General features: G+C 31.9%; 1 protein-coding gene across 2 annotated transcripts in view; it reads right to left on the bottom strand.

The window, feature by feature from the left end:
- NO66 (Bifunctional lysine-specific demethylase and histidyl-hydroxylase NO66) overlaps positions 1–12,772 on the bottom strand; it is a 180,124-nt gene that overhangs the window by 133,632 nt on the left and 33,720 nt on the right. For both annotated transcript variants that reach the window (XM_085822128.1, XM_085822134.1), the window contains one exon: positions 7,355–7,493. In XM_085822128.1, the coding sequence (XP_085678254.1) occupies positions 7,355–7,493 (139 nt within the window). The remainder of the gene's footprint in view (positions 1–7,354; positions 7,494–12,772) is intronic.

Below are 12,772 nucleotides of genomic sequence, written 5' to 3'. Positions count from 1 at the left end.
ATGCTTATGACACTCTTAAAAAAAGATTAATTGAAGTATTTTCTGACTCTGAAGAACAAAAATTAAAAAAACTTTTGAGAGACATTGATTTAGGAGACAAACGGCCATCTGTTTTACTCTGACAAATGCAAGAACTGGCTGGACCTCTCGTCGGAACTGAATTACTAAATTTCTAAAATCATTGTGGTTTCAACGCCTTCCAGCCCAGATGCAAGACATATTAGCCTCTTCTGATATCGAACTTAAAAAATTAGCAGCTATGGCTGACAAAATCTCTGACATCACAAGTCCTCCTCAGCTTCATGCAATGGACGTGAAATCGAAAGTAACCAATTCTAATGATACAAGTGAAGCTTTAGATAATTTACAGAAACAAATATCTGTTTTAAATAAAAAAGTAGATAAACTTTTTACATTGTATTCTTGTGTTCGATCTCATTCCCGTAGCCGTTCTAATTCTAGATCTAGATCCTTGCCCACGAATAAACAAACCAAAAACACATCCATGTGTTGGTACCACATCAAGTTTGGCGAAAAAGCTGTTAAATGCAACAAACCTTGCACTTTTAAATCGGAAAACTAGACGGCCAAGCGTTTGTAGCCGTCTAGTTTTCCGATTTAAAAGTGCAAGGCAAATAATTGTCGCCTCCTTGTACATGAAAAATCTTTAAGAACACATTTTTTGGTTGACACAGGTGCTGAATTGTCTGTTTTGCCTCCGACTTCACAAGACCGATGTAAACCCACATTATTGCTCAATTTAATTGCAGCAAATGGTACCAAAATTGATGTATATGTAAAATATTTAGTCAATTTAGACATAGGTCTACGCCGAATTTTTCGATGGACTTTTACTATTGCTAATGTTTTGCGACCAATTTTGGGCGCAGACTTATTAATTATGGTATTATTGTTAATTTGAAATCCAAAAAATTAATTGACAGCATGACCAACGTTGAGTCAGATGGCAAGATATCACAGGATACTGTACCCAAAATTACAGTTTTCCAACCGTTACATGTGTTTAAGGATTTACTTAAAAAATATTATTCTCTGTTTCAAGATGTTTTAAAACAGCCTTTGGATAATAATACTCTTGGAATTATGCATGTAATTGAAACTAAAGGTTCTCTAGTAGCAGCTAAGCATGACAAGGCTGCCGCAAAAGCAGAAAATACTTATTTAGTGCAAAAAGGCATTTGTAGCCCTTCTAAAAGCTCCTGGAGTAGTCCTCTCCACATGGTAAAAAAACCGGATGGGTCTTGACGGCCTTGCGGGGACTAACGTAAATTAAATTCAATCACTGTTCCAGATAATTATCCAATTAAACATCTACATGATTTTATATCTAATTTGAGCAATAAAACTGTTTTTTTAACATTAGACCTCAAGAAGGCATATCACCAGGTACCCATGAATAAAGAAGGCATACCAAAAACGGCAATAGTTCCTCCTTTCGGATTATTTGAGTTCAACTACATGACATTTGGTTTATGTAATGCGGCGCAAACCATGCAAAGATTACTCGATCAAATTCTGTTACATTTAAATTTCTGTTTCGTCTACATAGATGATATTTTAATTGCTTCATCATCCCTCTATGAACATATACTTCATATCGAAGAAGTTTTTAAGAGATTAAAAAGTCATAATTTGACTGTCAACCTTCCTAAATGCACATTTGCTGCAGAACGTGTAAAATTTTTAGTTCACATTATCGACAAAAATGGAATCATTCCTTTACCAGAAAAAATTAAAGTAATCCAAGATTTTCCTAAACCCAAAGTTGTTAATGAACTCAGACATTTTTTAGGAATTCTTGATTTCTATAGGAGATTTTTAAATCATGCTGCTGAAGTTCAACTTCCTTTAAATGGTATGCTCTGACGTTGTAAGAAAAATGACAAAACACCTTTAAATTGGTCACTAGACACTGAAACAGCCTTTGAGTCATGTAAACAGCTTCTGACACAGGCTACAAACTCAGTCCACCCAGACCCCAAAACAAAAATTGCTCTCACATGCGATGCATGAGACAAAGCCATAGGCACTTGCGTCCAACAACTCAATGCTCAAACATGGGAACCATTGGGATTTTTCTCCAGAAAATTGAGCGATACAGAACAAAAGTACAGTATGTACAACCGAGAGCTGTTGGCAATATTTGCCGCTATCAAATACTTCAGATATCTGCTTGAAGATACGAACTTTCAAGTATTTACTGATCATAAGCCACTCACAAAAGCATTTTCCCAAAAGTATGACAAGCTCTCACTTCGACAAATTAATCAACTTAATTTCATCGGCCAGTTCACTACTGATATTCAACATGTGAGTGGTGCAGAAAATAGACCAGCCGATGCTCTTTCTCACATCGAAATGGTTGCTAATGTCATTCCTATTGACTATCAATCTATGTCGAAAGCACAACAGAGTGACACTGTACTTTAATCCTCTTCAGACAAAGAAAATCCAGTTCTGAAATTAAAGAAGTTAAAAATGCCTGAGAGTTCTATAGAACTGTATTGCGACATTTCACATGGTAAAATCTGTCCTTTTGTTCCAGACAGTCATAGAAAACTTGTCTTTTCAGCTCTGCATAATCTTTCCCATCCTGGACCTAAAGCAACGCTGAAGTTAATTAGTGACCAATTTGTCTGGCCCGGAATGAAGAAGGATGTCACGAACTTCGCTAAAACTTGCCTACAATGTCAAAAGGCTAAAATGTCTTGTCATGTACACTCTCTTTTAACTAATTTTATAGTTCCAGATGAACGTTTTTCTCATATCAATATAGATTTGATTGGACCTCTTCCTTCATCTCAAGGAATGTCTTACTGTCCGATATGCATCAACAGGTATACTCGCTGGCCTGAAGCGTATCCATTGAAAGTTACATGGGCAGAGACCATCACCACTGCTCTTTATGCTGGCTGGATCTCAAGATTCGGTGTGCCTGCTCAGATCACCACTGATCGTGGTAGTCAATTTCGCAGTGAACTATTTCGAGAACTAGCCAAGAACTTTGGTATTTGCCTTTCTCACACCATCGCGTATCACAGATCCCTCAAACAATCCATAATGTGTCACACATCTGTACACTGGACTATCTCATTGCCTTCAGTTCTTTTGGGACTTCGGACTGCTTTCAAAGAGGAACTTAACTGTTCTCCAGCCGAAGTGGTGTATGGCCAAACTTTGCGTCTTCCGGGACAATTCTTTATGCCTCCTGACAGCAACATTCTGAGGAGGGACTTCCTAAAAAAATTGAATGATAATCTAGAACATCTTCGTCTGACTGCTACTACCAATCACTCTAAAAAACAGATTTTTGAGTTTAAACACTTAGATAAATGTTCTCACATTTTTCTATGTGTAGATACAGTAAAACCCTCTTTGCAAACACCTTACACGGGTCCGTATAAAGTACTTCAACGTGGTGATAAAACTTTTACCATATCTAAACAAGGACATGATATCACTGTGTCTATCGACAGAGTAAAACCTACTTATTTAATCCCAGATGATGTATCTGAACCTCCTAGGTTAACTGATGTGGATAAGGCCCCATCACAGCAACCAACCCATCCAGTAAACAAACAGCTACCTGAAAAAAGGTGCTCCTGTGAAAGCAAATTATCAAATTCATTCAGGATGTCGTGTCCACTTCCCCAAACGATTTGTGGAAAACTAATTTTTTCCCTCTCTTTTTCAGATTTATAGCATATTTTCTTTTCCAGAAAGGGAGATGGTGTGGGGCTACCTTCCTTCTCTCCCCACATTTCTTTGGTGCTTTGAGTTCTCCTTCGCGCATGTGCGATAAGAATATCATCTCTGCGGGACTGCAAAAGAGAACTTCCGCCTTCTGTTTTTACTAGTTCATGTATGCGTTTTACTCATCGTTGAGATTCCTGTTATTTATTGCCATGTATGTATTTTGATTAATTAAAGAATTAATTTTTCTAAATTGGGTGTTTAACTATTAATCAGACCCCCAAAAGTCTTGAAGAGTCCGAATTTCGGACTTTGTACTGTATTTTATGATGTGAACATTAAAATACTGTGATTCATTTTTTATGCGAACAGTAATTATTTTATTTTATAACATATAACAAAATACTAAAATATTTTGTTATAATATAGAAACTTAATGTAAAAATTGCAAATTTCAAGGCTTTTGCAAGGAATTATATAAAGTACTTTTTTATATGTATTTAGTCAATATACAATTTTTGAACAGTAGGACATTTCAATTATATAGCATTTATTTGTTTTGTTTCACCCTATTGTTTAAATTTCCTAATCACAGTATGATTGCAGACATTTAGCAAGTAGTGATCTCTTCCATGCAGCAATCTGTAAATTCTAGCAGCTTTAGCAGATGTTTGCATACTACTGAATCACAGCAACAGAGACTGTTAATGATAGCTGTCCTGCCCTGGTACCATGAGAGAGTACTTTAGAGCCATGCTTAATGGGAATAGGCAATTTTTAATGATGAGTTTCACTTTTATTTAAGTAAGGGTGTGATGAGCATTTTATTGTCATGATTCCATGTCCAAACAAACAGCTATAACAGCACACTGCGGAATTTTATATACTGACTGATCACAGATACAATTTCATTATGGGCATTTTCATAGCCTAATAGTATGCTGATAAAAATTTTAATTAGTGTTCTTAGTGAATGCCTGTCCCAATGTTCTGTTTTAACAGGACAATGTTTGTTCTCACACTGCTGTCCATTGCCCAAAAGTTTACCTTGCAGGCATGGACAATCAGCCATGTTTAACTGCATTAACAGACCTGTTCCCAAAAGATAACATTTCTGATGCTAAAGGCACTCAGCTGACTTCATAGCTAATCAAAAGTCTGCAATAATATGACAGGATCCATGGAATGACAAAATGAAGGAGTATGTTACAGATCTTTATGATTCCATGACTTGATACAAGGCAGAATGCTTTAGAAACAATGATTGCCCAATTTTCATTTGAAAGTAATAATATCTTGGGTACTCTTCTGTTATCGGGACCAGGTTCAGAAATGTATGTACGTACGCATGTATGCATCCATATATACATGCATACATTTTCATATATATACATGCATGCATTTTCATATATATACATGCATACATTTTCATATATATACATGCATACATTTTCATATATATACATGCATACATTTTCATATATATATATATATGCATACATTTTCATATATACAGTGGTGGCCAAAATTGTGGACACTTTTGGAAATTTTTATGTTTTTGAAATTTGTATGCTTATAGAAAAATAGTTTTGCAAAATGCGAAATTGCATATATCATTTTAAACATAATTTATTACTGAATTCAATACAAAACACAAAATTCAATTATTTGCAATACAAAAAAAGTTAAACGATAACAGTTATCGATATACATTAGATAGTGATGATTGCAGCGAGTTATCAGTACTTAGTTGGGTACCCTTTATTTTTTATTACAGCTTTACATAGACGTTTCATTGAGCTGACAAGAGTTTTAAGCTCTTCTTTCATTATTACATGATGCCAGGAAACAATTATAGCCTCAATTAGTTCCCTTTAATTTGATGGGCGCCTCATTCGGACAAGACTTTTCAAACGGTGCCACAAATTTTCGATAGGATTAAGGTCAGGACTGTTTCCTGGCCATGACAACAATTTAATGCTCTTTGTACGAAACCACTCTTTCCATATTTTAGCCATGTGGCAAGGAGCAGAATTCTGCTGAAAAAATAAACGAAGCATTCTTGGGAAAGAGATCTCTGATAGAAGGTAGAAGTTTTGGTTCTAGAATAGTGTCAATGCATTTTCTGGCATTCAGTGTCCCATCGATGACATGAAGGCGACCAATAGCATATGCTGACATACATGACCAAATCATAACACTAACTGTGTTCTTCATAGTTGCTTGAATGCAGTCAGGATGTAGCTCTTCTCCTATTCTACGTCTTAGATATTTTCGCCCATCACTACCAAATAACGATATCTTAGTTTCATCACTCCATATAACTTGCGACCACTGATCATCTGTCCAATTAATGTGTTCCTTTGCCCACAGTAGTCTTTTTTTTTTTTCGTTGCTGAAAATTAAGATAAGGCTTTTTTCGTGGAATTCTACCTCTCAGTCCAACATCTGTTAATCTTCTCCTGATTGTTCTTGAAATTGACAGAAACACCAGCATCATTCAGATCACTTCTCATGGCTGCTGATGACATTTTTCTATCTTGGAGACATAGTCTTTTTATTCTTCTGTCATCAATAGATGTGGTGCACCTTTTTTGGCCTTTTCCTTCTTTCTTTTTTATTGAATTTGTCTCCTGATATCGTAAACAAAACTTTCGGACTCCAGATATAGTCACTGAACCACCCACCTGTCTTGCAATTTCAGCATTGGGAAAGACCACTTTCTCGTAACACAATAATATTACATCTCTTCTAGGTGTCAAATCTACTCTTTTATTTGATGTCATTGCTTCTTGACTAAATATTAAAAATTTTTACAAAAATTCCTACTTGTAATTGCAGTGTATAAGAAACAGGTCCTCCTTCTACAAAACAAAGCAAAATAATGAATTGTTTCAAGTGTAAACATGATGTCAGCTTCTACTGGCAGTTACTAACATTTGATTGGTTCTCAGAACAAGAACAGTGATTCGCCAGGAAAGCTAGACATTACAAACCACTTCATAACTGTGTTTTTTATTTATATTAAAGTACATATAACTTTTTTTTGTACTGCAAATAATTAAATTTTGTGTTTTGTATTGAATTCAGTAATAAATTTGCTTTAAAATAATATATACAAGTTTGCATTTTGCGAAACGTAACATTTTCTACAAGCATACAAAGTTCAAAAACATAAAAATTTCCAAAAGTGTCCACAATTTTGGCCACCACTGTATACATGCATACGTTTTTGCATCCATTTTCGGTCCCAATAACATAAGAGTACCACATCTTGCAAGTTATGAGAAATATTTGCCATACCACTCTTATTTTTTGTTAACCATTTACAGTTATCAGCAACAACTAATCTGTTTCTAAATAACACTTTAATCTGAATTTTGTTATAGGGTCAGCTTTTCCTTTTAATTTTTTTTATTTTTATTTATTTATTTATTTATGATAATCTTATATAATGGCATTTAGAAAAGAGGGGGTGATCATTTAAATTTTGCCGAAGAATAATACTTTATGTCATGAGAAGTATACATTAAAAAAAAAAAACTGCAGGTACAGTTAACTATTTTAAATCATATCTAAATTATAAAATTTAAATATATTTAAAGAATGAAAAAAAAAAAAAAAAAAAAAGAGAACATACTCAAAAAATTTATCAGGCTGAAGAGGATCAATCATCCATTTGAAAACTCTTTCTGCAAGAATATTTCCACAAGGTACACTGATAGGCCGCCTAGGAATTATTATAGGTGTATTGATAATAGGAACATCAGGAACACTATCTGTAAAAATGAAAAAAAATAATAAATGATAAAGCAAAGCTTATTAAAGATAGCACAATATATAAACTTTAAATTTTGTATATTAAGTTTCCTATTCCAGTGTTTAATGCACACAATCAAGCATGTAACAAAAACAAAATTCTTCAATGTACACCAACCTGATATTATTCAGTACCATATTTAGAGCTAAATGTGTATAAAGTTAGTATTTTAGCCTGTACTCAAAGGGAGATTTTCAATTTTAAAGACTATGTTTTCTGTTACATTTAATTACATTATAGGTTCACAGTACTTTTATCCTTTTGCTAATTAGTTATCAAAAGTATACATTACAGAGGTATGAGTTACAATTATACAAAATTTATATATTACTGTGGCCTAGTTTTTGATGATTTTTATGGAAATTGAAAAATGAAAACTTAAAACTGCCAAAAAAATTATTACACATAGATACACTGGCATCAAAAAGTTACGCACATAATACAAACTAGCAATTTCTGGAAGCTTAGTTCAATTTCAGTTGTAGAAAATCACTGCAGATGCAAATATCATACACAAAAACATTACAAATATCAAACAGTCACAATTGGTTGCCCAAATATATGCTAATTAAGAAGTTTTTGAAGATCTCAGGGTTTGACCAGGTTCACTTAAATGTAATCTGAAGTGTTTATGATTTCACTAAAATATTTTTTTTATGATAGTCATATTCCTATGGAGGAAAGAAAACAAACTGCTGATGGTTAGGATAACTGAAGCATGACAGACAATCAAAGATATAGCAATTTTTTTGGGGGGGTATCTATCATTTTCTAACATCTTGACTGTGAAAACAACTCCAAACAAATCAAATAGTTGTCCAGAGACTTGTGCATTGACCAACGGTTACTATGGCTTCTAATGATTGGTATGTTTCTATAATAGCAAAGCAGAATCAAGAAAGCATCCCATTTACAGGAACACCAAGGCAGATGATACAAAAAACACTAAATTTGGTTGAGTACAGATTTTGATATCAAAGTTTACAGTGCATTTACAGGTAACAATTAAAGGTAAACAATGACAGTGTGATCAGTTGTGACTTTAAACTCGAGTCCTATTTTAAATAAAAATTACTGCGCCCAACTTGGACTTATTTTAATGTAGTCATATACCTAGAAAACATTATATATATAAACGTTCACTATATAAAAAAATATTTGAGGAAAGTTGTAAGATGTAAAAATTTAAATTATTAAGTTATGTTATTAATTTTTACTTAATTATAAGTTTACTGTAAGCCCTTGTATTTTAGCAATAGTTCATAACTAGCAAATAATGGTAAATATGCAAAAAATTTGTAACCCTACTGTTAATTTTTTTTCCTCTTTTTTTAACAGAAGTTTTAATAAATAAAAATAAACAAATAATAAAAAAAAAGGAAACAGAGAAAACGTAATTAACATATTAAGATAAGCTATTTTAATAATACAAGTGAGATATATTTAACCAACAAAATTCAGTTCTTTGCCATTAACCTCGCATGAAAAGATTCAATGCACTTTAATACATTTGATGATCCTTCTCTTGAAATATGAACCTTTATAAAAATCAAAGCTCCAGACCGAATTTCGCCAGTTACTTTAGTTAACAGACAGGAGTTCAGTGTACATTTATAGACATTTCAAATTACTGAATGTACTGAAGTCTATTTTCTCAGTTAACTACACAAAGAAATCCATAATTATTACACCTTTAAACTTACTTGCTGATACACTGCGTGTATATATATATATATATATACATACATATAACATATATATATATAATGTTTCAAAAGAATAAATTGAATTTAAATAAATTTAATTTAAATACAAATTTAATTAATTCTTTGCACCATTGCTGCAAGGAATGAAATTTAAATTTAAACAAATTTAAATTTTAACAAACATGTATATATGTAAAAAAGTATATTTAAAGTTAAAATAATTGAAAAATGTGCAAACATATACAAGATTTAGTTTTCGAACTAATCTACAATATCATTTAAATTCAGATAGCATAAGTAAATCAGGTGCAAAACCAAACCATGGTAATAAATTCACCAATTTAGCAAATTAAAATTAATCTAAATTTTTTCTTAAAAAGTGCAAAAGTGAATGACTGTTGAGCAGGCAGGGCAAGAGACAGACTTATCAAGGGAAAGTTGCCTCCAAACCTAACTCTTCAATCATTCAATTCGTGTTTCGTCATTCATGCAGGCAAGGGTAAAAGTCAAAACCAAAAGTAAAGAGTGAAGAATGTCCAAAAAGAAATACCAATAAAGTGGTACCTTTAGAAATTAGCAATTAAAAATTCTAAATTAAAAGTTCTAAAAGGAAAATATCAAAAACGTTTTTTGAGAAATAACCAATTTAAAGTCTAGTACAGTCAAAAGTTGTTAATCCGGACTCGTCGGGACTTCGGCGATTCCGGATTATCGATTTTTTCGGATTATAGATCATCAGTTTAAATCTCGTAACATGGCATGCAGAAATTCTAAAATTAAAAATATGAAACCTTTATTTATGAAATAAAGAACAATTATAATCTAAAGGATACCAAAATTTACGAAAAGAAAGCTTAATATTTATTTGTTTACTTTATTAAACATTTCTTTGAATGTAAGTTGTTTTAAGTTGCTTCGTTTTAGGTGATAATATTTTCTCTTTAATTATATAAACAGACACAATTTCTTGTTCAGTTACAAAGTTCCGCTGTTCAAGTCCCGTTAATTGTTGTGCCGAGAATACCGACTAACTTGTCAATCGAAATTTTTTCGTTTTCACTAACCTCTCTGTCACATTCTTCATGTCTTTATCCATTTTTTGCAGAAATTCCACTTTTTGTTTGATGACATCGAAACATACTTTCATTTTGTACGATCCTTTGGGAGCTCCAGAATCGAAAATTCTATTTGACATAATCGAAAGTTCAAGTTTACTTTTATAAAATTGCTCTTACAGTCTGCAAAAAATAATAAGCCGGATCCAATTCGAAGATTAAGGAACAACGCAATCATCAACATTAACTGAAATAGATAATTAGATAATTTTAGATTATACTGTCCGTTATACATAAAACGCGCACGCGAAAACGTATTGTGCGCTTGCACACCCGCATATGCGCAGTGGTAAAAGGTCTTACTCGCACGCGTAAACGCCTATGTGCATGTCTCAATGCGGCGCATGCGCAGAAAGTTTTTAGCTTTGAGGTCCGGATTATTATTATTATTATACACAATCAAGCATGTAACAAAAACAAAATTCTTCAATGTACACCAACCTGATATTATTCAGTACCATATTTAGAGCTAAATGTGTATAAAGTTAGTATTTTAGCCTGTACTCAAAGGGAGATGTTCAATTTTAAAGACTATGTTTTCTGTTACATTTAATTACATTATAGGTTCATAGTACTTTTATCATTTTGCTAATTAGTTATCAAAAGTATACATTACAGAGGTATGAGTTACAATTATACAAATACTTATATATTACTGTGGCCTAGTTTTTGATGATTTTTATGGAAATTGAAAAATGAAAACTTAAAACTGCCAAAAAAAATTATTACACATAGATACACTGGCATCAAAAAGTTACGCACATAATACAAACTAGCAATTTCTGGAAGCTTAGTTCAATTTCAGTTGTAGAAAATCACTGCAGATGCAAATATCATACACAGAAACATTACAAATATCAAACAGTCACAATTGGTTGCCCAAATATATGCTAATTAAGAAGTTTTTGAAGATCTCTGGGTTTGACCAGGTTCACTTAAATGTAATCTGAAGTGTTTATGATTTCACAAAAATATTTTTTTTTATGATAGTCATATTCCTATGGAGGAAATAAAACAAACTGCTGATGGTTAGGATAACTGAAGCATGACAGACAATCAAAGATATAGATTTTCTAACATCTTGACTGTGAAAACAACTCCAAACAAATCAAATAGTTGTCCAGAGACTTGTGCATTGACCAAGGGTTACTATGGCTTCTAATGATTGGTATGTTTCTATAATAGCAAAGCAGAATCAAGAAAGCATCCCATTTACAGGAACACCAAGGCAGATGATACAAAAAACACTAAATTTGGTTGAGTACAGATTTTGATATCAAAGTTTACAGTGCATTTACAGGTAACAATTAAAGGTAAACAATGACAGTGTGATCAGTTGTGACTTTAAACTCGAGTCCTATTTTAAATAAAAATTACTGCGCCCAACTTGGACTTATTTTAATGTAGTCATATACCTAGAAAACATTATATATATAAATGTTCACTATATAAAAAAATATTTGAGGAAAGTTGTAAGATGTAAAAATTTAAATTATTAAGTTATGTTATTAATTTTTACTTAATTATAAGTTTACTGTAAGCCCTTGTATTTTAGCAATAGTTCATAACTAGCAAATAATGGTAAATATGCAAAAAATTTGTAACCCTACTGTTAATTTTTTTTCCTCTTTTTTTAACAGAAGTTTTAATAAATAAAAATAAACAAATAATAAAAAAAAGGAAACAGAGAAAACGTAATTAACATATTAAGATAAGCTATTTTAATAATACAAGTGAGATATATTTAACCAACAAAATTCAGTTCTTTGCCATTAACCTCGCATGAAAAGATTCAATGCACTTTAATACATTTGATGATCCTTCTCTTGAAATATGAACCTTTATAAAAATCAAAGCTCCAGACCGAATTTCGCCAGTTACTTTAGTTAACAGACAGGAGTTCAGTGTACATTTATAGACATTTCAAATTACTGAATGTACTGAAGTCTATTTTCTCAGTTAACTACACAAAGAAATCCATAATTATTACACCTTTAAACTTACTTGCTGATACACTGCGTGTATATATATATATATATATACAAACATATAACATATATATATATAATGTTTCAAAAGAATAAATTGAATTTAAATAAATTTAATTTAAATACAAATTTAATTAATTCTTTGCACCATTGCTGCAAGGAATGAAATTTAAATTTAAACAAATTTAAATTTTAACAAACATGTATATATGTAAAAAAGTATATTTAAAGTTAAAATAATTGAAAAATGTGCAAACATATACAAGATTTAGTTTTCAAACTAATCTACAATATCATTTAAATTCAGATAGCATAAGTAAATCAGGTGCAAAACCAAACCATGGTAATAAATTCACCAATTTAGCAAATTAAAATTAATCTAAATTTTTTCTTAAAAAGTGCAAAAGTAAATGACTGTTGAGCAGGCAG

The sequence above is a fragment of the Stegodyphus dumicola genome, chromosome 1 (genome assembly GCF_044657685.1).
Source record: "Stegodyphus dumicola isolate Sdum_Otavi_A_Nest chromosome 1, ASM4465768v1".
NCBI lineage: Eukaryota > Metazoa > Arthropoda > Arachnida > Araneae > Eresidae > Stegodyphus > Stegodyphus dumicola.
This window is presented reverse-complemented; position numbering and strand designations above follow the sequence as displayed.